The sequence below is a fragment of the Centrocercus urophasianus genome, unplaced genomic scaffold (genome assembly GCF_019232065.1).
Source record: "Centrocercus urophasianus isolate 14NV4802_14NV808 unplaced genomic scaffold, USGS_Curo_1.0 seq_33, whole genome shotgun sequence".
Classification (NCBI taxonomy): Eukaryota; Metazoa; Chordata; class Aves; order Galliformes; family Phasianidae; genus Centrocercus; species Centrocercus urophasianus.
In genome coordinates, this window is record NW_024884900.1 from 9,039,095 (window position 1) to 9,065,017 (window position 25,923).

The following is a 25,923-nucleotide window of genomic DNA, read 5'->3' on the forward strand; positions in this document are numbered from 1 at the left end:
AAAGCCGTGGGGACAACACTGCGCCCAGCCCAGGGGGCGCAGGAGGGACTGGGACAATGTCTGGGGGAACCTGGGAGGTGCACCCCATCCCCTCGCCATCCCCAAGTCCATAAGGCGACACTGCAGCAGCTTAAGGTGAGAGGTGTTGTTGGTACCGAGTCTCAGAGCTTGGCTGGGATGGAGCATGATGTAAACATTTCTGATCCGCGTGGGGCACGGCCGGAGGAGGAGGAGGAGGAGGGGCTGGGGGAGGGGGTTAGTGGGAGTCCTTCATCTGCTTCTGGATCTTCTGCAGCATCTCCTGCATCCGCCGCAGCTGGAAAGGAACAAAGAGGTGACAACAGGGAAGGTGGCATCGCCATGTGCTGCCCATGGCTACATCACCTCCCCTGATCAAGCCTGCCAAGTCTGGACCACCAGGAGTTGTGTTCTGGGGCAAAACCTACAATTTTCTTCAAATTCTTCCCCACCCTGAGTGGGGCATTGCAGAAAGGGTGTCCCATGCTGGGGCTGGGGGCAGCACATGGGGACAGCGGGGGGAAGGAATGGAAGCTCAGTGCTCACCTCTTCATCCTTCTCTCGGATGAGCTTCTCCGTCTCCGAATCCGGCACCGGGGGGATGACAGGGATGGGGAAATCCGTGCCGCTCTCCCGTGTCAGCTTGCTGCAGGGCAGAGAGAGGAGGTGAGGATGCTCCCACCCCCCCAGGCTCGAGCTCTCCCAGCTCACCAAACACCTCCAAGCCCCACGCAACATCTGAGGACAGCACTGTCAACCTGGTGTCCCACAGCTGCTGGCAGTGCAGCTTTCCCAGAGCATCGCTGAGGACAGGCATTGCAGCACAGCGCATCCCCCCACCCCCCTGGGCCACCCTTTTGGGAAGGACTGAAGTGAGCTGAGTCGATGGGTTCTGCCATGACAAGGGCACGGGGAGGGTCCCCATTGGATGACACGTGGTGGGGACATCACTGTCACTCACAGTGGTCACGCGTGTCACCATGCGCCAGCGACAAGCGGGGCGGTGATGGGTTCAGTGAAGCTGACACAGGGGACGGCTGCCCCAAGGCACTGGGTAGGTGTGGGTGTGCGCAGGCAAGGGCTGGCTTCTGACTGCGTCCTGAGTTGCTTTGGGAAACCACCACCCACCATCACTGCTCCTCACCATTGGGGGTCACTTTGGGAAGGTCACTGGGGATGGAACCAGGCACAGGCCGAGCAATGTCACCAGCCCAGGGGACCTGCCCCAGGGACTCTTCTTAAAGGAGTCAGTGGCTGCGCCCTGAGCTGGCTTCACCCCAGGATGAGGCGCTTTGCTCTGTGTGCCTCAGGATGAGACTAAGTTGTGCTGTGCCCGGCGCACCCATCCCCATGGGACACTTTCCTGCTGGAGGTGGGTGCTTGGTGACAGTGGCACAGGGTGTCCCTGCCTTGCCCAAACGAGTTGGGTGTCCCCAGTACGAGGGCACAGCATCCTCCCATCGGTGCTGCACCAAGGGCAATCAGCTGCCAATCTGGGCAATGGGTGGGTGGCTGCAGGGTCGGCCCAGGAGCACCCCCCCCCCGCCAGTGCTTTTGTGCACAGCCCTTGCCAGGCACAGAAGGACCAAGACAGCATTGGGTACCAGCAAGCACTTTATAGAGGGGCAGGGGGTGCAGCGGTGGTGGCAGGGGGGACGGGCCCGTCCCCAGCTCAGTCTGCGGAGCAGTCGGAGCAGCACAGCCGCAGCGCCGAGGGCTGCTTCCTTCTCCCAGTGCACATGGAGAGACAAGCTTAGGGCACCCATGGCCATCACCAGTGACTGCCCAAAGCTAAGGACGAGGTCCCCCCGCAGAGTCCCCACACCCTGCCAGCCCATTGGGCACCCAGATTTTGGGGTGCTGAAGGGCGTGCAAGCACCATCAATCTGGCAATGACGGAGAGCCCTGGCACCTGCTGCCTGCTCTGCTCCTCCCCCAAAGCCCATAAACACAGGGTTCCCATCACCCCTCCAGCCACCAAGGCGAGGCCACCCACCGTGACAGGGCGTCCCATGGACAAGCCAAGGAGAGGAGGGGCTGCCCCAGCCCTCCCACAGCCCAGCCCTGCTCCCAGGCCCGTACTTGCGGTTCCTCTCCTTCACCACCATGCGGGTCATGCTCTGGATGCACTGCGTGCGGTAGTTCTCGTAGTGCGTCTCACGCGTCACATCCTTCAGGTCCTGCATGTGGGTCCTCACCAGCATGGTGCGCAGCTTCACAAAGTCACAGTGAGACGGATTCTCCACTGAGGGGGTGGGGGGAAAAGCAGGGGTCAGGGGACCCCAAATGCACCCGCATGGGGACCAGATCGTGGAGAAGGAGCACGAGGTGCCCCCATCTCCACAGGGACGCGTCCCGGTGACGTTACCTTCCACAATGCCCCAGGGGTAGAGCCGCCCACGGACACGCCGTCCCTTGGCTTCCACCACCGTGTTGCTGCCGATGACAGCAAAGGGGATGCTCTCCTGCAAGGGAATGGTCATAGAATTAGAGCAGGTCTTGGCACTGCTGCTGTGGCCCACAACCCTCCACCTGCATTTCTCTGTCCATATCCAGCACTGATACCCTGGAGCACTGTCTATGGGGTGGCAGCATCACAGCATGGGTTTTCCCCTATCCCCATCCCCATCCCTATCCCCATCTCTGTTTTCATCCCCATCCTATCCCTTCCCCCCAAGTTGCAGGTGGCGATGACAAGATCTCCGTGGGATGTCCAGCATCCATGAATGTGACATGGCTTCCTTGGCCCCAGGTCCCCTCCAGGACAAGATGCCCCCACTCTGTGGGGCTCCGCCCCCTCTCCACAGTGCTGGAGGAACCCAACCCACCTTCAACGCTTGGTCCTGCAGCTTGAACTCCTCATCCTCATCCGAGTCGCACTCAGGGAACTGATAGATGCGGATCCCATAGTGGTCAATCTCCTCCCGGATCTGGAAGAACACAGCCAGTGCGTGGCAGGGCTCTGCTCCATGGGAAGGGACAGAGCCACACACCCCATGTCCCTCATGCACCCAGCATGCTTGCTCCCAAGTTGGGTGACACAGACATCCCACCACTCGCAGAGAGACACGTCCTTGGGGACTGTCACTGCTGGGAACACGGAGAATGCTCCGCACAAAGCCCAAGCAGGAGATTGGAAGAGCCACCAGATGAGAGGAGCAGGAGGTGAGGGGACAGTCCGGGGCAGGACCTCACCTTATTCTTCATCCGTTCCACCTCAGCAGGTGTCAAGGTGTCAGCCTTGGCCAGCACAGGCACGATGTTCACGCGCTGGTGCAGCGCCCGCATGAACTCCACATCCAGGGGCCGGAGGCTGCAGGAAGCCCCGTGAGCCCCGAGCCCTTCCCCGTCCCTCCCATTTCTGCTGCTCGCCCCAGGTGGGCAGGGGATGGGGATACCCCTACCCGTGGCCAAAGGGCGAGATGAAATAGATGCAGCAGTGCACGCGGTTGTCCTGGATGTTCTTGCGATTGAGGCCACTTTCATCGCGGAAGTACTGCTCGAACTGCTGGTCAATGTAGTCAGCCACCGGCTTCCAGCTGTGGGGACAGCGGGCTGGGAGGGAGGTGACCACCCCACGGCCCTTCCCCAGCCCCAAACTCACCATCTCCAGGCTCAACGCCTACTCCTAAGGTCAGTATCATGTCCCAAGGACAGCATAAGCCATAGTATCACCAAGCAACTGGGGGCTGCCCGCACACACATCCCCATCCCCAGATCCCCATCCTTGGGGACGTTCCATTCCCCTCCCCATGCTGAGGATGTGCCCTGGGTCGCACCACTCAGTGTTGTTGACAGCATCACCGAAGCCCGGCGTGTCCACGATGGTCAGGCGCAGCTTGACGCCCTTCTCCTCAATATCCACCACATGCTTGGTGATCTCCACCGTCTGCGTGATGCGCTCTGCAGGGACAGGAGACACGGGGATGGCACTGGCATTCCATGCAGGGGGTGGGGATGAGCAGGATGTGCTCACAGCCACAATGGCACTGCACTCAGCACAATCCCCGTGATGGGACGGCAGTGACACAAGGAGATATCACAGCCCCTGAATCTCTCCCAGCCCTTGGGGACGTGCGACACCACCAGGCTACCGGTGTCCCCATGGTGACCTGGTCACCATGGGCACCAAACCCAGGCACATCATGGGTGCTTTGTGTCCCTGGCTTTTAAACACAGCACCAATGGGAGGCCCTCACACTCTGTCCTCGCATTCCATGTCCCCAAGGATGCTACCATTGTGTGTAGCCATGCATGCATTCACCAAGGCTGCAAATAGCTCCTAGCAACCAACAGAAATCCAATAACTCTGCTGGATCCCGGGGATGGGGACCGTATTTCAATTCACCAGGCCACGTGGCACTGCGCCCCGGACCTGACTGTCCCCAGTGTCCTATGAGCCCCAACAAGCCGGGCTTTGTTCTGCCACTGCTCTGAGACAAACCCATGCCAGAGGACCCTACTGCCTTGGCAGAGCCCCACGCCTGCTTCCTCCTTTGGGGGAAGCCCAAAAGTGACAAACATGAGTGTAGGGGACCGGAGGAGCCCAGCTGGGGTGGAGAGTAACTGCCAGCTCCGAGGGTCATAGCTGGAGATGGTTCTCCAGACCCATCCATGCCCCCTCCCTGCTGCCCTACCTTCAGCGTTGAGAAGCTTGCGGTCCCTGTACATGTCTGTCAGGAAGAGGCTGTTGACGAGGGTGGATTTGCCCAGCCCAGATTCCCCTGCAGTGACAGGGAGCGGTGAGGGGACACTCAGGTCACTGTCCCCACTCCAGCCACCATGCTGTCTCCTACCTGCCACCATCAATGTGAAGTCAAAGCCCTTCTTCACTGACTTGCGATGGACCTGGTTGGGAAGCGTGGCGAAGCCCACGTACTCCTTGTCATCCTACAGGTAGAGGGGACATGGGACAGCGTGCTCACCATGGGGCTGTGCCCCCCTGGGCAACCCCAAGGGGGTCCCATGGGGTCATGGTAGCGTAGGACCCCGTGGGTTGGGCGCACACCTCACGGTGACTCCTCCATCCCCTCTACCACCCCTGCTCCCCAGGGGCCCACCACACCTCAGAGGAATCGTAGGGGTCCAGCTGCCCCCAGGGGCTGCGCGGCCGCGAGGGGCTGGGCGGTGGGGGGGCCATGATGAGCTGCTGGGTGTCCAAGGGTCGGGGGCGAGAGAAGGACCGCACGTCGTGCTCATCGGCAGGCTCCTCACCGGGGGCCCTCCCACAGAGGGGGTGGCCAGAGTCCCGCCGGCCCTCAGGGGGCTCCACTTTGCGGGGGCTGTCGGCAGGAGGGCAGTCCCTGAGGAATTGGGTGAGCTCAGCCTCTTCCGAGTCCTCCTTCAGGAAGCGCTTGATCTGGGGGGGAGAAGGGACAAGGAGAGAGGGGACGGCTGTGGCGGCAGTGCCGTGCCGTGGTGGCACCAAGGTGGCACCGCGCTGTGACGGCTCTGCGAAGTGGGAGCCCCAGATCAACACAACATCAGAACCCCAAACCTCCACTGTCAGCCTCATGCACCCCAAGGCAGGGACACCTTGGGGACAAAAGAAAGGGACAAGAGTGCCAGCCCCGGGACAGGCGTGGGGACAGAGCGGGGACAGCGCGGTGCCATGCAGCAGGGTGGTGAGGGCGCTTACAGCTTGCTGCATGGGCAGGTCAGCCGGATCCTGGCATTCCTGGGGACACGGGTGGGGGCTGTCCCCCCTGGCCCTGGGAGGGCCCTGGACACCCCCACGTTCCTTGGGGTCTTCTGGCAGAACCCCCATGTGTGGCTGTGAGGGAAAGGTGCACTGGGGAGGGAGGAAGACAGCAATGAGAAAGATGAGAGGTGACAGCCCTGGAGCTGAGGAGAACCTTAGAGGGGGCAGGAGTTTGTGAATGGTTCCCCATGGTCAGCACCATAGGATGCCTGGCCCTACAAGGTGGCCCCAAACAGGGGACATGGAGGGCCTTGGGCAGCTCCCACTCTGCAGGACAGCATCTTGGGGTCTCAAGGTGACAGTCCACCATGGAACACACTTCCCCCCTCCCCTGTCCTATGTCCCTGCCAGAGGCGAGGCAAAGCACGCTGAGTTATTGGGCTGGAAACGAGGTCACTGCTGCCGGGCCACAGCATGCTCAGCTGCCCCGCACTGCCCAGCACCCCCACTGCCACCAGGATGGTGACAGCAGTGTCCCCTCAAAGGGCTGAATGGCCCCTGCAGTACCCCTCCTCTCCCTCCCCCCTCCCCCCCCATCTTCAGCATGTCAGCAGCACTCAGTGTGTCCTCACCCTGATCAGTTTGCTCAGGGCATGCTGCCTATCTGAGGACCACACGGGGACAGGTGACAGTGTCCTCTGTCCCCAGCCACTCCCAAAACCACTACCCCACTCTCCCAGCAGACCTTGGGGGTCCTCTGCCCAGCACAGAGCCCTATAATGCTATTAGGGGCTGCACCACATCCTCGGGGACCCTGCAGCAAGCGTGTCCCCAAGCAAGGCTGTCTTGGAGACAGAGCTGCAGCACATTCCCCAGCTCCCACCAGCCGGGTGAGGGCTCCCACTGTGCCCCCCACCCACATCTGCCCCCTCTACCCCCCATACCTCCTGCAGAGGCTGCAGCTCGGGGCAGGTGGCCATGGCCCAGCCGCTGTCACTCGTGGCAGGGAGATGCTGTGAGTGGCACAGGCTGCGCCCAGGCTCAGGGAGGGACAGGAGGGACATTAGCATAACTCCACCCTGCATGAGCACCCAGCACCCTCAGCACCCAGACACAGCTCTGCAGGGGTGCAGGAGCAGCACAAGGGGCACAGGGGGGCACTGGGATATGGGGAGAAGAGTGAGCCCAGCTGTGAGGCAAGAGAGCAGCTCTGGGGGTGGCAGGGGTCATAAAGCATCACCAGACAAGGCAGTGGGTGGGTGGGAAGAAAACTGGGCTGCCTGACTGCCATACGCCCCTCAGGCTGAGTAGAACATCTATCCTAAAAGCAACATCTCCATCCCAAATACCCCCATCCACAGCAGAACACCTCTCTGCTGCCCAGCTCATCCTCAGGGGTTAACCCAAGTGCTCACAGGGCCCCTGCAGGGCAGAAGCCCAAGCTGTCAGGGCTGGGGTCTGCTCCCATCAGCCCGATGCTGATTTGCCTTGATGCATGTCGAGATGCATTGGGCATGGGACTGGGCACGCTTCACTTGCCTGGCTTAGCTGGGAAAGTGCTAAAAAGCCCCAAAGCACCAGGGGGGTTAAAGGGGGAGAGCTGAACCACGGGGATGTAGGTGCAGAGGGGTCCAGTAGGGGGTGATGCTCCACCCCCCAGCACCCCATAACGCAGAGGTGCCACACGGGTTGTCACACTGAGTCCCAGCAGCAGCATCACCACAAGGCCCTGACTATCCCACCTGTGAGTGGGGATTTATAGTGCAGCTCCACGCCCCGTAAGCGGATTACACACCCTGCTGCACACGCCAGCGAGGAGGCATTTGCTGCCCTGTCCCCACCTGCCACCCCGCATCGCACCTTCCCGCAGGTGACAGCTCGAGGGCTGCGAGGGGGGAGGCTGCAGAGCCACTGGAGCGGCAAAACCTGCGCTGGGAGAGCCGCCCTGAGCATCCCCACGCTTGGCTGCTCCCCTCAGCCTTCCCAGGCTGCTCTGGGGAAGCTCTGCAGCCAGGATGTGGGCACCCCCAGACCCGCACTGCACTCTACCACTGCATCTCACCTAAAGGTGGCATCCATCCGTGTCACAGCCCTGCACACACCGCTCCCCACATCACAACACCACCAGCACCTTTGCCCCCCTGCTGCCTGCCAGTCCTCTCACCCAACACCTACATCTACTGTGCTCCCTGCAAACTGCAACAAGCTTCTCCAAAACCCATCTTCATGGCTCCCCACCCCCCCTTAAGAACAAGGGGCTCAACTGTCCCTGTGTTCCTTTCCCAAGGCAGCCAGCAGCCACACGTTGCTGAGCAGTGCCGGGAGCTCCCAGCTGCCACCAATACCCTAAAATCAGAATTTCTCACTTCCAACTCCCACCTCCCACCCCATCGGTGGTGGCTCTGTTGGGAAACCCATCCTCGGGCTGCATCTGTCGCTCTTGGGCAGCCCAGAGAGGCGGTGATGGGGCTGAGAGCATTACCAGTGCTGAGAATCGCTTTGGACATGGGAAACACAGGTGAGGAGCAGGGCGGAGGGTCGGGCAGTGGGACGGTGCCCGGCTCCGGGCATGGTGATGGCATCGGGCAGAGGACCGCGCAAAAAACTCCTTCCCTTGGTTCAGCCCTTCCCTCGAGGCACCTTTCCAGAGCCGCAGGAATGAGCGGGCCGGGAGCGCAGGGCAGCACAGCGGTGCCGCAGCCTGGAGGTGATACCGGGGCCGCCCGGGCTACAAGCAGCGCAGCGCTCCGGTACGGATCGCTAATCGCACCGCAGCCCGGAGCTGGGGGGAGGCGAGCAGGAGCACTGAGCGCGCCCAGAACGCGAAGCGGCCCCGACGTGGCCGGGAGCGGATGGCTCAGCAGCGGGGACGGGGCGTCCCTCGGCTCCGTCCGTCCCCCAGGCCCATCCGGCACCGTTTGGGGAGGGCTCTCCGCGGGACCGCCGCGCTTCTCCGGCCGCCCTTCCCTCCCCTCTCCCCTCGTCCCGCGCCGCAGGAATGTGCCGCTCGGTTCCCACGGTGGCCGCAGCGCTGTCCCCACCCTTCCCGGTGCCACGGGGACCGCACTCCCATCGCGGGCACGGGTTCCCTACGGGGACCGCGGGGACCCCTCTGCCGGCAGCGGGGCGGAGGAGCGGTGCCACCGGCGCGGGACGCGGGGCTCCGGAGGAGGGACGTGGATGGACCGCTCGGGGCCGCGTCTTCGGGGGTGACCGAGGGGTGACAGAGGTGTGACAGAGCGCTGAGAGAGGGGTGGCTGTGCTGGGGCAGCCGCTACCCTCCCAGACCCGGGGGTTCCGCAAATAACGGGGCGCAGGTGGAAGTGTTAGGGGGGTCCCGCCTCGATGAAGCACGAGAAGCGTGCAGCGCGCTCCCCCCTCCTCACGTCTCCCGTGCTCCTCCCGTGGCTGTCAGGTCCGGCCGGGTTGCCCCTTTCCCCCCCGCCCCTCTGCGGCACCGGATGGCCCGGCCCGGCCCGCTCCGCCCCGCGGCACCGTCACCTTCACGGAGGGCACCGGGATGCGGCAGAGCCGGGATGCGACGATCCCGAATCCCGCGTCCCGTGTGTCATTTCCTCCCCCCGCCGTCCTCCTTACCATGGCTGCGGCCCGCGCGGGGCGGGGGCCGACCGGGAACGGCGGCTGAGAGCGGCACGGCCGGGCCCCGCCGCCGGGATTAGCGGAACGGCAGCCGGCGGGGCGGGGCGGGGGCGGGCCGGGGCGGCACCGACGGCGGCATCACTGCTGGCACCGGCACCGGGCATCCGCGATAACGTCTGTACCGGCACCAGCATCGGTGTCGGCGCTTCGTACTGGCACAGGGAACTGTGCATCATTCAGTGCACCAGTGCCACGGACCGAGTGCTGGCGCCAGGCACAGGGCAGTGGTGCGAGGTAGCAGTGCTGGGAATAGGGCTCCAGCACTTTGAACTGAGTGTGGGGCACCGTCACCAAGGCCTCGGGACAGTGCACCAGTACCGGGTATGGGCACCAGTAACTGATACCAGCACAGGGCACCCGTGTGGGTACCCACTGAAGGGTGATGGCACCAGTACTGGGTACAGAGCACCAGCACCGGCACCAGAACCTGGTAGTGGTGGGAGGGGGCAGCCCCAGCACTGCGAATTGGGCGACAATACTGAGTGCTGCTCAGCAGATACTCGGTACCAGCATTAACACCACTGCTGGGAGACAGCAGGGAGCATGCACAGCTCACGCCAGTGGCAGGCTACTGGGCACTGGTACTGGGAGTGTGAGCGACCCCCATCCCCATCCATGTGGGGCAGGGAGGATAGGTGAGGATGGATGCTTCAATCCTAATCCCTGCAGTCAGCGCTCCCTTCTGGGACGCAGCTTTACTGGGGATTACTCGCCGTAATGCTGAGCCCTGCTGCCCGCTGCCCTTCAAGGAGCAGTTCCCCCGGGGACAGTGGAGCTGGGCACTGCTGTGATGAGCTGCCAGTGCTCAGCTGCATAGTGGGTGATGTGCTCAGCCTCCAGCAATGGGAATTTTGCCTTGCCGGAGGAGAATGGTGCCTGGCTGTGTCAGAAGGATGTGGCCGCAGAGCCGCAGCCCGGGCTTTAAATAGAGCATTAAAAGCTGAAGGGATCAGCTGCAGAGCAGGGGGGGGGATGCAGCAGGGCAAGGCCAGGCGACATCGTGGCAGCTGGAGCCAAAGGGGGTCACGCTTTGCCCATGCGTGAGTGGGGAAGTGTGTTGGGTGCCCCCAGCGTGGCCACATCGTGGTGGGAGCAGAGCCTGTGGGGTTTGTGTGCCTTTACTCCATGCGAGCAGAGCAGTGCCAGGCACAGCAGCCATGTCCCCAATCTTGGAGATGCCTTACTGACCCAGTTCTTCTTGTCCAGGGGTGACACAAGAGGAGGAGCACTGACACGGAGGGTGGGTGGTTTTCCCCAGGGCCCCCAGCACCCCCAGCACCCTGTCCTGCCCGGCCCAGCCGGCAGCAGCTGGAAGGGAAGCAGTGAGCTTGGAGGGGCAGCTCTGTAATTACCATGGGAGGCAGAGTTATTTTGGGATGAGGCTGCGCGCTGCCAAAGCTGCTCTTCCTCCAAACCCAAACAAGATGGAAAGAGCCCATCCCAGGACACGGGGAGATTAACCCCTTCCCTGCCTGCTGCCCCCACGCTGCAGCGTGTCCCCAGGCATGTGCCAGGGATGGGGGAACCCAGGGGTGAGTTCTGTGCCACCCCCTGAGACCTCCCACAGTTCATCCCCCTGTCACCAGCCCCGAAATCCCCCACAAGAGTCCTACCAGTGCTGCCAGCCCATCACTTACCTCCTCATCTGAAGCCTCAGCCAGGGAGGGGTCAGCACCGGAGCAGGCAAAGGATGGCACCAGGGTGGGAAGAAGCAAGATTTTCCATCAGCTGAGGACTGCTGGGCTCTCTGGCTGTCCCTGTGTCCCCCCAGCACACGTCAGGGCTAGCACAGTGCATGGCATAGGGATGTCCAAATGCTGTGTTTATGTAGGCCCTACAAAAACTGCTGTGGATGCCTGCCTCACCTTTCAGGGTCCAGAAGAAATCGGCGTTCCCCTTGTCAGTCATGACTGCAATGGGGAGGAAGGCTGTGAGCTGCAGCTGCTTGTGACCATTGCTCTGTGCTGTCCCCTCCAGGTGTGCCCCCAGGTCAAGGCAGAGGGGACACAGATGTCCCTGGGTCACACGTCACCATATTCCCTATCTGCTTGCCCCAGCTACCCAAACTCACCCATGAAGAAGGTCTTAAATTCAGTGGCCAGCTCCACGTCCACCTTGTGCCCAATATCAATGCCACAGGCAAAGTCCTTGGAGCTGTTGTCCTGCGGCAGGGCAGTGGCAGGAGCTCTGTCACACATTGCCACATCCTCACTGAAGCCACCTCTGCCTGTCGGGACTTCTGCGATGGCATCCACCTCTACAGGGACATCCTTGGAAGTGCTCGGCTCCGTCACTGGGGACACGGGGCACGGGGTGGCAGTGTGCTGTGAGTGCAGCAGGGGCCACCAAGCTGAGCTGCGATCAGGCTTGGACAGAGCCCTGGTGGTGGAGACATCCCAGGGCAAGGGGACAGCAGGGCAGTGCTGGGGACTACAGGGACAAGGGGCTTTTGGGGACCCGGAAGCAAGGTGTGAGTTCATGGGCACAGTGCTGGCCTGGGTGCCCACGTCCCTGGTGGAAAGTGACAGCTGGAAAGGTGCTGGGTGCTGGTGTGCCATCTGCTCAGCCCTGTGGTGCAGCACACACAGGTGCTCATTCTGCTCCCTGCTGGGCTGGGCTGGAGGGAGCTGTGGGGTCAAGGAGCCCTGCTCCATGGGGTCCTGGTGTCCTGAGCATCGGGAAATGGATTTGTGCCCAAGCGGCCGCAGAGCTCTGCGGGGCGGTTTGGGGTTGGTGATGGGGCTGCGAGGCGGTGGTGGGGTTGGGGTGCAGATGGTGGGGTGGATGACACAACGATCTTGGGTCAGTTGTGTCCCCACGTCAATCATGTGAGGTGACAAAGCCATCGCACAGGGCTCGGTCTGTGTCATCTGCTCCCTAAGGATCACTGTGGCCACCTGGGTGCCACATGGAGGATGACCCCCACTTGGTGGCTCTGCCTGGGACAGGTCACTGAGTGTGAAGGTGACTGAGTGACCACTGCTCTGTCCCTGCCCTGCTCCAGGCTGCGGGCGGCTGCCCACTGCCTGCTGCTGCTCACCCAGGGGACGCTGCAGGGCCACCACCAAGCGGCCCGATGGCATCTGCCGCTTGCCCTGCAGCCTATGGGGCAACTCAGGGACATAAAATGACGCGGGCACCTTGCCTCCAGGCTGGGGGATGGTGGCTGAGGGCCCCTGTACGGTCACACTGTCTGGTGGCAGCAGTGGGTTGGGGGCCATGGGGCTGCGTGGGGTGTAGTTGGAGATTGGATGAAATCAGTCCCCAAGGAGCAGGGCAGGTGTGAGCCCCACGCTGCCTGTGTCCTGGGCCCAGAGGGGAAGGAGAAGTGGCATGGGATGATGTCACCAAGGGAGGTGTGACAAGGGTTCCAGGGATTCCTTAAATGTGGGTGCAAGATCCAGAGTGTCCATGTGCTGCTCTCTGGGGACGAAGCCACCGTCTCTTCTCAAAATACCCCCATTCCCTCCATAGTTCTTCACCAAGGAGCAACCAAGCACGTGCTCCCAGCAGGTGGAAGGGACAGGCTGCCAGCACAGCCTCAACAGACCCAGACCCTGAGCATCAGCAGAGAATAAGCCTGAAGCTTCCCTTGTGATCCACACAGAACCAGCCTGGAGCTCAAGCTCCTCTTCCTGATGGCTGTGCTACCCCCCTGTCCAGCTGCAGCATCCCTGGGACATTCTACTGCCACCAGCCTGTCCCCTCCCTTAGAATCAAGGTCTTCTCCAGTCAGGGCTCAAATCCTCCCAGGACAGAGATGCCCCAGTACCCAGGAACCAATCCCAGGATGACAGCAACCCACAGCACCAAGGATGATGGAGGTGACAGGGACCTCAGGGTCCACATGGTCCCACCCTGCTCCAGCAGGGACCCCAGGGCTGGGGCCGCCCTATGCGAGCACACGAGTCCCAAAGAGGCCGGGCAGCGAGCAGGGAAGGATTTATTGACCAAGGGCTGGGGTACATCACAGTTTGAGTTCCCTTCCTGCCTCCGCAGAGGACGTCGCGTTGGACTTCCCGGGCAAAGTGCGCGGAGAGGCTTCACAGTTTCATCCTTCGGTAAAGCAGAACTGAGGCAGTGACAAATGGCAAACTACGTCGTATGAAAAAATAATACAAACTCTTCTCTTTAAATATCTTACAGAAAATGAACCTGAATAAAGAGCATGAGAAGCACCACACAGCGCGGCCACCCCAGGGGGACCGGGACGTCCCCACACCCGCCAAGACCTGGCTCAGCCCTAGGGGGATGCGTGGCCCCCCCAAGGGACACGGTGGTCACGGCGCAGTGGGGACGTGTGGGGCGCAATGTGCCCATCCCCGTGGTGCCACCTCGGTTGTCCCCACTTGTGAGCACACGAGGACATCCGAAGAGGGGGATGGGGACAGCGTCCCCCCACTGCTCCAGGGGGACAGGGGCGCCCCTACTGTGCTGCAGTGCAAGTTCACGGAAACCCAAGGCACCTCCGGGCTGGGACGGGGGGACCCCCGGGTGTGCGGAGGGGGGGGGGGGCCGTGTGGTCACCGAGCGAATGCAAAGGGGAAGTGTCTCCCCCCCACCCCTCGCTCCTGGGGGGCCCTATGTACAGGGAGGGCCGTGCAGGCTGTGCAGTCCGGGGAGAGCCAGCTCCCGGGGACAGGGGATGTCGAGGGGGCACGGGGACCAGCCCCGGGCCAGGGAAGATGCTGCAGGTTTAGAGGGGGTGCAGGTGGGGGGCTGTGTCGGGGAGCTCAGGGTGGGGGGGCAGCCCCCCCTCGCCCCGTCGGTGCGTCTCCCAGAAGGCGCAGGTGAGCTGCTCCAGCTGCGAGCTGAGCGGGAGGCGGATGTCCAGATGCATGCGCAGCGTTTCCAGCCACTGCTCCAGCTTGCCGAAGGACGGCCTGCGGACAGACGGAGGGACAAACAGCGCGTCACCACCCGGCCACGCGAGCATCCCCAGGCAAGACGTGGGACAAGCGAGCGACAGCAGGGCGCTCACCGCTTCTCAGGATCCAGGTCACAGCAGCAGACGGCGATGGGGAAGAAGCTGGGGGGGCAGGCAGGGGGACAGTAGCGCTCCAGGAAGCCGCGGACGTTGAGGCCGAAGTCGGTGGTGCGGGGCAGGTAGTCGGGGTCAGCGCTGACCCGGCCGATGATCTGCGGGGAGGAGAGGGGCGGAGGGCTCAGCGGCGGCGGCCGAGCAGCACCACGGACAGCGGCGCGGCACGCACCTCGCACAGCACGATGCCGAAGGAGAAGACGTCCACCTTCTCGTCGTAGCTCCTCCCTGCACGACAGACGGGTCAGGTCCCGCCGCCCCCTCCCCACGTGTCCCCCGCCCCGGCCGTGCCCACCGTTGATCATCTCCGGGGCCATCCAGTAAGGGTTGCCCACCACCGTGTAGCGTTTCTTGCGGTCCGGTTTCTTCAGGTTCTGGAGATGCTCGGGTTGGTTCTTCTCATCCACCATCAGCCGCGCCAGTCCGAAGTCAGCCACCACCACGCTCTTGTTCTGGGTGGAGGGGATGGGTGAGGTGTGGGGCCAGCACCATCGGGCCGGTCCCATTGCTGGGCCGTTGTGGGACGGCCATGGCGGGACTCACCTCCCTCACCAGGCAGTTGTGGGAGTTGAGGTCGCGGTGGATGATGTTCATGGAGTGCAGATAGGCCTGGGGAGGGACGGACCCAGCAGTACATCCACTATCAGCCCACTCAAGCCCACCTCACAGACCCACACGTGCTTTGCTCACCATGCCAGCAGCAATGTCCTTGGCAAAGCTGACCCGCTGGCTCCAGGGGTAGTGGCTGTCCTGCGGGAAAGAGAAGACAGATGGGAGTCCTGCCGCGGGCTGAGGGTGGTTGAGCTGCACCCCACCCACTCCCCCCACACTCACCATGCTTTTGATGAGGCCCCGCAAGGTGCCCCCCTTTATGTACTCGGTGATGAAGTTGAGCCGTTTCTCCTTGTAGAGCACTCCGATGAACTTCAGCACATTGGGGTGCTCCAGGCAGCGCATCACCTTCACCTGGGGACCGCAGCACCATCAGCCCTGGGACACCCCAGGGTGACCCTGTGCTCATTGCGCTTGGTTACATGGGTACAGAGCCACACAGCCACCAACCCCATGATCCAGCATCTCCCAAGCACCACCCTCAGCATCCCACAAGGAGGGACCTTAGAATCATTAATGTTGGAAAAGACCACTAAGATTCCCAAGCCCAACCCCAACCCACCCCACCCCCACCATGCCACATCTCCACAGTTCCAGAACACCTCCAGGGGCGGTGACACCACCACCTCCCTGGGCAGCTGTGCCAATATCTCACCACTCTGTGAAGAAATCGTTCCTAACACCCAACCTAAACCTCTCTTTAAACAATGGCAGACTGCCCTGCCCCTTGTCCCCACACCCAGGTACACACAGGTGCCTCGCTTGCCTCTTTGAGGAAGGTCCTCTGCGTCTCCTCGTCAAAGCGGATCAGCTCCTTCATAACCATCACCTCGCCCGTTTCCCTGTGCGTCACCTGGCGGAGGGCAGGCACTCAGCACCTCTGGGATGCATCACTAACATCCCCACCCCGCCATGCTGATAACACAAACGGCACGGCAAGGCACCGCACCTTGATGGCCTGGCCGAAGCAGCCCTTGCCCAGCACCTCGCCGTGGATCAGGTCAGAGGGGCGGAAGATGCGATGAGCGCGAGAGACAACGCGCAGCGACTCGGAGCGGCCGATGTCCTTGCGCTGGGAGGCGGGTGAGCCCACCGAGCTGGAGCCCGGAGACTTGTCTGTGCTGCAGCTCCTCCTGCGGGACAGACAGACGCTTGATCACTCTGGTAGCTGGGGACCGAGGGGAGGGACTTGGGGATGCGTGGTGGCCTTACATGACGGCGCGCTGGCGCATGGTGCCGAGGTCTCCATGGGGTGCAGGGACTGGAGAGCGCAGGGGGCTGTGTGGGTCAGGCAGGGGGCTGCAGGGCAGCGCTGAGTCACGGGGCAGGGGCTCGTGGGGGTCGTGCTCAATGGTCAGCTGCAGCAGGCGGCTGGTCTCCTGGATCAGCAGGTCGATCTGGGTGGAGAGCACAGGGGGTGGCATGGGGCACCCCAAGGGACAGACATGCTGGGGTGCACGGGGAGAGCCTACCTCATCCAGTGGGACGTGGCCGATGGGCGTGCCATTGATCTCCAGGATGCGGTCACCCACATGGATGGAGTTTTTCACATCGGGGCTGATGCAGTCTGGGTCCACCCTGAGGGGCCAGCACACAAGAGGGGGGTCAGCCCCACTGGATGTGTCCCTGCCGGGTGGGGACATGCAGGCACACTGCCCACAGGTCGCCCTGAGGAGTGAGGATACACTGGGACCATACCCATGGGTCATCCCTGTTAGATGGGGACACACTGGGACCGTACCCACGAGTTAGATGGAGACACCAAGCCACCCCAAGCTTATGGGGCATCCCACAGGTCCCACAGCCTCCCCAATAGAGAGATGAACCCAGTACATCACTCCCAGCCACACCGATAGTTGGGGACATGCTGACACAGTGCCACCCCCTCCTGATAGGAACATCCATCACTATCCTCACAGGACACCACGGGCAGATGGAACCGCACCAACCCCATCCTTCACCCTCCCACCCCAAAAGTGTGGCAAAGCAGAAGGGACCCAACTACAGGGCGTGAGCTCAGTGCCAGGGCACTGCGGGGATGAGATACACACTCTCGGACACGGACGGTGCGTGAGTGCTCAGCGCCGCAGCCCTGGGCACTGCAGTGCGGGTCGATGGAAACAGAGAAGCCACGCTTGCCATCGGAGCAGGCAGGGATGGAGACGAGGGTGACGGTGTGAGGGATGCGGGAGCCCGGAGAGTCAGGCAAGATCTGCTCGATGACCGGCGTCACCACCATCTGATAATAGCAGTGCCCACTGCGGGGCGGGGTTGGGTGAGCACAGGGATGGGAGGAGAGCACAGAGATGCATCCCCCTGCTGCCACCAGTACCTACCAGTACAGCTTGGAGCGCTCCACCAGCGCATACGTGTCCCCATCCCCGATGAAAGCTCGGCAGTTGAGGCAGCTGAAGCACTCGGGGTGGTATTTCTGCTCCCCAGCCACCTACAGATGGTGACATCAGTGCCGCCGTGCAGAGACCTCCATCCCCTCCCCGTGCACCGGGGAACTCCAGCAGCCACGAAACCCACAACAGGAACAGAAACCCCCAGCTGAGGGTCCCCCGGGTTCCCCTCCCCTTACCATGACCAGCCCTTTGGTGATCTGCTCGGCACAGCCATGGCACAGCTCCCCAAATCGTGCCCAGTAGTCCTTCTTGCAGTACAGCCGCCCATCCTTCTCATAGTACTGGTGGGACAGCGAGGCCCCGCACTCACCGCACCTGTGGCACATTGGGGACATTGGGGACACCAGGGGGTGTCACAGGGTGTCAACCCCATCCGGCTGTGTGCGCTGCTTCCCTTTGTTGCCATGTGTGTCCCCTCTCCCTCCATTTCTTCCTCTCTGGGGGTGTGTGGGAGGGGTGCGTGACATGGTGACAGTCACACCGAGGGACTGCAGCCCTGGCATGAGTCACTGCCCGCTCGCCCCCGTGTTGTTCCCCCCTGCGTGCAGAGTGTGGGCATGTGCATAAGCAGCCTCCCCCCTCTAGAATCTGGGGGGACAGCAGTGGGGAGGGGGCTAATGAATGATGGGGGTGGGGTGAATTATAGGGACTTTTTTTTATAGGGGCAGGGACTTATTAGTGGGATGCAGCGATTGAGGAGGACGCAGAGGGGCAGTGAGTTATAGGGAGCAGTGAAGTTGGGGGGGCCAGGAGGCTGTGAGCTGTGGGAGTGCAGGGGGTGGCACTAAATTACTGTGACTTATAGGGGTGGGGGGTGCGAATTTGAGGGACACCGTGATTTCAGAGCATGTTTATAGGGCGGTGCACTGTAGGCAGCAGTAAGTTATGGGGCGGAGTGAGGCGGGGGTCAGGAGGCTGTGAGCTGTGGGAGTGCGGGAATGGGGGGGGGGATGGGAGGGGGGGACTGAATTACGAGGTTGGGGGAGGGGAGGGGCTGAGATATACAACGGGCAGCGAATGAGAGCACTGCAGGAAGGCTGTGGATTTGGGGGGGGGGGGGGGGTTGTATCAGACCCCGCAGTCCCCGTCCCCCGCCCCGTTCTCTCCGGGGGGAGGCACGTGGAACCCCCTCCCCATCCCTCCAACAGACGTGACGTCACGGCGCGGAGTTTCCCCACCCCATGACGTCACCGCGCGAGGTCTCCGCCGCTCCGCGCCACCCGGGGGACGGCAGCCAATGGGAAGCGGCGCCTCGGCCACGCCCCCTTAACCCTTCCGCTGCCGCCGCCCTCCCGTTGAGCCCCGACGGGGCGGCCGCGGAGCTTGGTGGGGAGCGGGGGAAGGGACACGAACGGGCATCGCGCGGAGAAACAGCACCGGAACGCGGGTGGATGCGGCACCCGTCACGCTCCGCTCCCTTCCTCTGCCACAGCATCTGATAGAGCACGTTTCCCCACACTGCCCCAACTTCCCCACGGCAGCAGGAGCAGCAGGCACTGTGTTCCTGTCTCTGGGGGACAGCAGAGCCCGAAGCGTGTACCGGGAAGAGGAGGAAGAGAAGGAGGAGAGGCCGAAGGCTTCTGCAGGCAGCCATGGGCCTCCGGAAGCCTGGGGTGGAGGGGAGGGGAGAGGCCGGATCCAGCTACCCCACAGGGCTACTTTCACGGGGCCAATGGATCTATCCGTCCACCCATCCGTCCATCCGTCCATCCATCCATCCCTCCACCCATCCCAGCTCCAGGGAAGCAGTGCACCCCGGATGTGAAACGGCACCCCATGAAATTGGGAGGGGACACGAGCACCCCCAACCCACCCCAGCCCTTACTTGGCTCCGGCGCTCAGGGCACGGCTCTTCCTCAGCACAGCTGCCAGCATCATCCGGATGCAGGGATAGGAATGGGGACTGTCCTGCCCCCCCGTCACCACCCAGCTCTGGGCCACCCCCACGTCCCCAACTTCCTCCACCAGCTCCCACCGCAGGGAGAGAGCGCGACAAAGAGGAAGCGGGGAGAGACGGGGACGGTGACATCAGCCCCCACCACATGGCCACGCTGTCCCTGCGCACCCCGGGGGGCAGGAAGGAGGGACACAGCCATGTGGGACGTGACACGAGTGGCAGAGCCCTGTGTGGGCTCAGTGACCTCCATGTCCCCCTGTTATTAATGTCACCGCAGGTCCCACCTGAAGCAGTCGGCGTGCCAGTCAGCGTTCAGCGCCTGCAGGTACTGCCCATCGAAGATGCCCTGGCCGCAGCTCGCACACACGGGCAGGTCGGTCCCTAAGGGACAGGGATGTCACCCTGCGTGCTGTCACGTCCCCACCACGTGCTCCTGCTGTCCCTCTGCCACCGAAGCCACCCCTCGGTTCCCCATCGATCCATGGATCAATTCCCCAAGCTTTCCAACTTGGGGACAAGGTCACTGTGCTCGTGTTCCTGGTGCTGGGGATGGGGCTGATGGCAGTGTCACTGCCACTGTGCCAACCAGGGCTGTACTCCGGGCAAGGGAACTGGGTGTTCTCTATCCCCTGCCACGGCAATGCACATTCCCAGGGTGATGGGTGGCACCATGGGGACATCGTGGAACAGGGTGGCAGCGGGACACAAGGCTGGCAGAGCACTGAGGACAGAGATAGAGATGGGGAAGGAGGCCAGAGGGGGGACATGAAGCATTCAGCAGTGGGGCAGGAGGTGATGCATGGGGCACAAGGGGTACAAAGTAGACACGGAGGTCCTGGAAGGGACAGCAGAGCAGTATGGGGGTGCTCAGCACGAGAGGAAACTTTGGGGTGCAGGAGGCATGGGGAGATGGGGCGCGGGGGTGCCCAGCAGGCAGGGGGGAGAGGAGACATGAGGACACAGTGGGATGCAGCTGTAGGACAGATGTTTGGGATGCACGGGGACAGAGGGGTGCTGGTGCCAAGCTGGGGGAGCAACGTGAGGCTTGCAGCAGTGTGGGGTGGCTGCAGGATGGTGAAGGGGACATGCAGAGAAAGGGGACAGGATGGAGAGGGGCACAGCAGGACATCAGATGCATGCAGGTATGTGTACATACTGCATGGAAGTGCAGGATGGGTGCTGGGCATGCAGGGGTGCAGGTGGGTGCAAGAAGGATGGTGACATGAGGTGCAGCAGCAGCACAGGGACCTAGGATGGGGTGCAGGGCACAGGTTGCTAGGATGAACAGGAGGCAAGATGGGGGGATGCAGGTGCACGTGGGGATGCAGAGGGATGCGGGGACAAGGGGTGCAGGATGCACACAGGGATGCACAGGGTGTGGGATGCAGCAGAGCGCACCATTGGGGGGACATGGGATGGAGTGGGGTGCAGCTGGGGGTGCAGGCAGGTGTGGGACACAGGAAGGGCGCAGAGTGGGTATGGGGTGCAGGGCAGGATGCAGGTTAACGGGTGCAGCAGGTTGTGGGGTGCAGAAGGGGGGTAGGGGTGCAGTATGGGGAGAGCATGAGTGTAGAGATATGGAGGTACAGAAGGGGGATGCAGGATAGATGGAGGGTGCACAAGGGATGTGGGGGTGCAGGAGGGACATGGGCTGGTTAGAGATGCAGGGGGAGATGTAGGGGGGGCTGGGGGATGCAGTTTGGATAATGGGGTGCATGGGTAACAGACAGGGGTGTGGATGGAGCTAGGACGGATGCAGACTGGCATAGGGTAACAGGGGCAGATGTAAGGGTGCAAGGGGGATGCAGGCAGATTGGGGGGCAGGGATGTGGGGAGTACAAAGGTGGGATGGGAGAAGCTGGGGTGATACAGTGGTGCAGGGGAGGATGCGGGCTGGATGGGGTGACATAGGGGTGCAGAGAGGGACACAGGCTAGATGGGAGTGCAGGAGTGATGCAGGGGTGCAGGAGGGATGCAGGCTGGATAGGGGAACGGGGATGACACAGAGATGATATAGGGATGCAGGAGTGATGTAGGGGTGCAGTCTGGATGGGGGCTGCAGGAAGGGAATATTGGGATGCCGAGGTGTAAGAGGGAAGAGGAATACAGGCTAGATGCAGAGTGATGTAGGGGTGATGTGGGGATGCAGATGGGATGGGAGCTGCAGGGAGGGGAATGAGGATGAAGGAGCGATGCAGAAAGGGGATTTGGGGATGCAAGAGTGATGTAGGGCTTCAGCGGGGAGCAGGCCTGCGGGGGGGGCTGTAGGGGCGCACGAAGGGATGCGGAGATGCGGGGGAAGATGTATGGGAGCGATGCGGGTAGGATAAGGGGCACGGGAAGGACGCGGGGAGCGCTGCTGGGCCGCTGGGAGGGGAGGGGGTCGCGGGGCGGCCCGGGGGCGGCGGAAGCGCTGAGTCGGGGGGGGCGGGGGAGGGGGGCCCTGGGGGGGGGGGGGGGGGGGGTGGTCACGCACCTTCCTCCTCTCCCATGGGCTCGTCCCTCCAGGTGCAGCACAGCAGCATCAACCTCATGCAGCCGCGCTGCCCGGCACCGCGCCAGGCCCTGCCGCCGCCGCTGCCGCCCCGAGCCCTGCCCTGCCCTGCCCCGCCGCTGCGGTGCGGCTCCGGCTGCGGCTCCGGCGGGCACGGGCAGGCGGCGGGCGGGGACGGGCCGGGGGCGCAGGGCGCCGGCGCGGGGGCTGCGGGGGCGGGGCTGTGGGCGGGGCTATGAGAAGGGGGCGGAGCTATGAGAAGGGGGCGTGTCCTAGAGGCGTGGCTTAGCGGGAGGGGTTGCGGGTGTGGCCAGAGCGCGGGGAGGGGGCGGGGCTTCGTGGGACGCCGCGCCGGGAGGCAGCGTGGGAGGTTGGGAGTCGGATGTGAGCTGGTTGTGTCACCGTGCAACGGGATGCAGATGTCCCTCCGGAGCCCGGGGTGTCGCCGTGGGTCACGGTACGGCTGTCCCCGTGCACCCCCAGGCTGTCACTGCAGGGCAGGACAGGGCCATCCTCTGTGACTCCAAGCCGTCCCCTCTGGGGCTGTCCCCACACCTGGCTGTGGTGTCCCTGAGCACAGGGATGTCTGACCGTGGCACACCCGAGTCCTGCATTTCGGGAGGGGGCACAGCGCAGTGCCACTGTCACCACCACAGGCACTGTCCTGGGGTGGGGGGTGACCAGGGGACACAGGAACAGGACGGAGGCAGATTCCATTAAAAACTTGTCCTTTATTAGTCTGTTGGCAGCGATTCCCTCTGCGTAGGGCGTCCCACCCAGTTATATCAATGTGAGTAACATGAAGGGGGCCGGGGGGGTCCGCGGGCTGGCAGAGTCCCCGCGCTGTCCCCCGCCACCGGGACCCCTTCTTTCCCTCCCTCCCTCCTTCCCTCCCTCCCCCCACCCCTGCGTGCCCCTCGTGCTCAGCCCGGCCCCCCCCCGGGGTCAGCCACCCCCCGGGGGGAGCACCGGGGCCGGGTTGGGGTGGGGGTCCCAGGCCCTCCCGCAAGGAGCGATAGCACCAAGGGGGATGGCTGTTCCCCGCAGTTTATTCCGCACTCCCTGCTGGGGCTGGGGGGGTTCCCAGGGTGGGGGGGCGGCCCCTGACGCTGCCGTGGGGTCCCTGACGGGAGCGTGGGGCCGGGGGGGGGGGTCTCAGCTTGGTGGGGATTTACATTCTGGACCATGCAGTAGCACCAAAGTTCATGAGGTCATCGGTGACGGTGGGCGGTTACTTCCGCTTCCTCCCGCAGTATTTCCCTTGTGCACAGCCAATTCCACCTGGGGATGGAGGGGGGACAGTGGATCAGCCCCCCACCCCAGAAAGGTGCTCGGAGGAGGGGTGGGGGGATGCCAAACAGCACTCACCTCTAAAGCCCAGGGCCCCCAGGGCTCCTCCGTAGGTCTTGGGGGGCTTCCCTGTGGGGACGAGGCAGAGAGATGAGTGGGGTGGGAGGCAGCGTGGGGACAGGTGCCCTTTGAAGGGACTCCAACCCAACAACCCCATGTGTGTGACCAGAGTGCACTCACCGCCAAATCCCAGCTGGCCACCAACCCCACCTGCAAGCACAGCAAAACCTCATTGGCTTCGGGATGCTCTGCCCTGTGCCCCCAGCCCAGCTCTGCCCCACCCCCCCCATGGCCATGTCTCCCCCTGCCCTAAGGGCTGCATGTCCCTGTGGGCTGTGTGTCCCCGTGGGCATGGCAAAGGGCACAGAGGAAAGTACCTGGAAATATCGGTGACACACCAAAACCGGGAACTCCAGCCCCTGGGGGTGGAAAGTGACAGCAGTGAGAAGCAGTGACAGCCCTGCGTGTCTGCGGTGTCCCCAGCCTACAGCTGGCTGCCCCCAAGAGCCACATCCCCACTATGGGTGCCCACCCGGTGCGCCCCGTGAGGCAGTGGCATGGAGACAGAGCACAGCAGTGTGGGCAGTGACAGCCCCACCTCAGCTCCCAGCCCCAGCTCTCACCTGGCTGCAGCCCTCCAGCACCAAAAGCTGTGTGAAGGGAGAGCCCCGGTGAGGGCATGGGGATGGGGGTATCACCAGAGTGCAGCCACAGCCGTCCCTGTTCCTTACCTGGCTTAGGAGGTTTTCCAGCAGCTCCTGGATACAAGAGCCCTACATCAGAGAGGGGCATCAGCACAGCCCCCACACTGAGTCCAGAGGGTTCCCAGGTGTCTCACACATTGTGGTCACTGCTGTACTGTTCCCTGTCTCCATGGCCTGCGCCATGCTGGGGCCGTGGCCATCCCCTCCCTGTTGTACCCCAGGGCACAGAGAAGGCACAGTGACAGAGCAGGGTGGGGATATGGGGACCATGGGACCCATGCCCCTGTCCTTTCCTGCTCCGCAAAACCCAGTCCTGCAAGTCACAGCTGTGAGGGACACTGTGGTTCTGCATCCCCAAAATGCCATTTCCTTTTCAGCTCTTCCATCCCTGGGACCCCCACACCAAGCCCACCAGCACCACTCACCAGCACCGAGGCCACCAGCACCGAGGCCACCAACTCCGAGGCCACCAACTCCGAGGCCACCTGTGATGGAGAGTCCAGGTGAGCACCCACAGGTGGCCATGGGGACAGACAGTGGGGCAAAGGGGGCTGCACTTGGGAAAGACTGCGGTGGGCTTCAGGCCAGGTTGGGAAACTGGGGCTGGAGACACTGAGCATGGCAGTGCTGGCCTTGCCACCATACTTGGTTCACGTGGCAGTGGGATCTGCATGAGGCATTCCTACTGCAGTGCCATCCCTGGGTCCAATCCACTCCTCACCCAGCCCCACAGCAGCCCTCACTTTCCCTGTGCAGCCCCACACCCCAGAGGAGCACCCACCCCCTGCACCACCTACCTGGGATGCCACCGACCCCTGGGACCCCAGCCCCGGGCACACCTGCAGGAAAGAGACAGTGAGGCCAGGTGCCCTCAGCCCACACAGAAGGGACAGTGACCCCAGGGGAGTAGCCCTGACCCATCCTGCGTGGGGAAAACGTCCCCACTCTGTCACCCCGTGCAGAGTGCCACCTCCCAGACCTGGGCCACCCTGCCAGGGCATGCAGGGATGCTGAGCAATGACAGCACCCTGATATCAACACAGGATGCCCAAAGGGGAGCAGGCTGGGGAACGGTGACCACGCTACGTACCGAATTTGGGAGGCTTAGCACCAGGCTGCACCCCGACCTGGGGGATGCCTGCAAAATAAGCAAGGGCACTGCAGTTAGCACAGGCATCCCATTCCCATCACACACAGCTGGATGTGTGATGCCCTCACCTGCTCCGGGGAGAACGCCGGCACCGGGCACCCCTACACCTGGCACTAAGCCGGGGACACCACCGATGCCAGGTGTCACTCCTGGCACACCAGGAGCACCGGGCACAGCACCTGGCACCCCTCCAACACCAGCACCTGTGGGGGAAAGGGGCTGAGGACACAGCCTGGGGGCTGCGTGGGGCCGGGGCAGCGCCTGTGCCAGCACCGCTCACCCACGTGGAGATGTGCTCAGCTCACCATATTTGGCTGCCTTAGCTGCTGCTTTTGCGGCTGCTGCTGGACCTCCAACACCTGGGACAGCAAGACAAGGGGCAGTGTCAGGGCCCTGCCTAGCAGTGCTGGGTAAAGCTCATCCCTTTCATCTTGGCCGCCCACAAACAGATGGCTTCAAGCTGATGGAGGCCACCAGGATGACCTGTCCCCAAACCAGCCGAGATGCCACCACAACCTGCCTTACCTGGAACACCTCCAATGCCAGGGGCCAGGCCACCTACACCAGGAGCAAGTCCACCTACACCAGGAGCAAGTCCACCTACACCAGGAGCAAGGCCACCTACACCAGGAGCAAGGCCACCTACACCAGGAGCAAGGCCACCTACACCAGGAGCAAGACCTCCCACGCCAGGTGCCAGGCCACCTACACCAGGTGCCAGGCCACCTACACCAGGAGCAAGACCTCCCACGCCAGGTGCCAGGCCACCTGCTCCTGCTGGAAGAGGGAGAGAAAGGTTGGGGTCTAGCCTGGGGAGAAAGACAGTGAATGAAAAAGGGGAATGGCAGGCTGGAATGATTGCACAGATGAAGGGGTTGGGTGGATGGGTGGATGGGTGGTGGGATGGATGGATGGATGGATGGATGGATGGATGGATGGATGGATGGA

At 63.0% G+C, this 25,923-nt stretch overlaps 3 protein-coding genes across 6 annotated transcripts; all 3 read right to left on the reverse strand.

Moving 5' to 3' along the window:
• Positions 1-247: 247 nt before the first annotated feature.
• Positions 248-4,841, reverse strand: SEPTIN4 (septin 4). The gene is made up of 10 exons (XM_042830143.1): positions 4,815-4,841; positions 4,656-4,705; positions 3,798-3,921; positions 3,423-3,557; positions 3,214-3,331; positions 2,847-2,948; positions 2,387-2,483; positions 2,101-2,263; positions 565-664; positions 248-316 (listed from the first exon to the last, which is right to left on the reverse strand). The coding sequence occupies exons 2-10, from the start codon at positions 4,687-4,689 to the stop codon at positions 257-259; spliced, it is 933 nt and encodes a 310-aa protein (XP_042686077.1). The 5' UTR covers positions 4,690-4,705; positions 4,815-4,841; the 3' UTR covers positions 248-256.
• An 8,403-nt stretch (positions 4,842-13,244) lies between these two features.
• On the reverse strand, positions 13,245-21,834 carry LIMK1 (LIM domain kinase 1). Of its 4 annotated transcripts, XM_042830384.1 has the most exons (16): positions 21,754-21,834; positions 19,562-19,658; positions 17,557-17,695; positions 17,309-17,418; positions 17,024-17,230; positions 16,445-16,550; positions 16,185-16,369; positions 15,922-16,105; positions 15,739-15,825; positions 15,195-15,326; positions 15,051-15,110; positions 14,904-14,969; positions 14,656-14,812; positions 14,533-14,588; positions 14,301-14,458; positions 13,245-14,202 (listed from the first exon to the last, which is right to left on the reverse strand). In XM_042830384.1, exons 1-16 carry the CDS (start codon positions 21,809-21,811, stop codon positions 14,016-14,018), a joined length of 1,989 nt encoding a protein of 662 aa, XP_042686318.1. In that variant the 5' UTR covers positions 21,812-21,834; the 3' UTR covers positions 13,245-14,015. The 4 variants fall into 4 exon arrangements, with proteins under 4 accessions (XP_042686318.1, XP_042686320.1, XP_042686317.1 ...); XM_042830386.1 differs by lacking the exons at positions 19,562-19,658; positions 21,754-21,834 and adding an exon at positions 19,206-19,392; XM_042830383.1 differs by lacking the exons at positions 19,562-19,658; positions 21,754-21,834 and adding an exon at positions 18,781-19,193.
• A 920-nt stretch (positions 21,835-22,754) lies between these two features.
• Positions 22,755-25,891, reverse strand: LOC122166525 (elastin-like; the record flags this gene model as incomplete). Its single annotated transcript, XM_042830352.1, has 11 exons — positions 22,755-23,052; positions 23,140-23,190; positions 23,302-23,331; positions 23,499-23,540; positions 23,853-23,894; positions 24,251-24,310; positions 24,623-24,664; positions 24,916-24,963; positions 25,044-25,178; positions 25,281-25,334; positions 25,501-25,891. Coding segments are annotated over 11 exons (945 nt in total), but the record flags the coding sequence as incomplete, so codon positions are not given.
• Between the last annotated feature and the right edge of the window lie 32 nt (positions 25,892-25,923).

Coding starts and splice junctions, on each gene's coding strand:
- SEPTIN4 (XM_042830143.1), bottom strand. CDS start 4,689: ATGTACAGGGACCGCAAGCTTCTCAACGCTGAAG. Junction 3,922..4,655: donor CAAGCTTCTCAACGCTGAAG/GTAGGGCAGCAG, acceptor CTGTCCCTGCAG/AGCGCATCACGCAGACGGTG. Junction 2,949..3,213: donor TGGAACGGATGAAGAATAAG/GTGAGGTCCTGC, acceptor GTGTTCTTCCAG/ATCCGGGAGGAGATTGACCA.
- LIMK1 (XM_042830383.1), bottom strand. CDS start 18,974: ATGGCTGCCTGCAGAAGCCTTCGGCCTCTCCTCCTTCTCTTCCTCCTC. Junction 17,231..17,308: donor GAGCGCTCCAAGCTGTACTG/GTAGGTACTGGT, acceptor CCCGCCCCGCAG/TGGGCACTGCTATTATCAGA. Junction 16,370..16,444: donor GCCACGTCCCACTGGATGAG/GTAGGCTCTCCC, acceptor CTCTCCACCCAG/ATCGACCTGCTGATCCAGGA.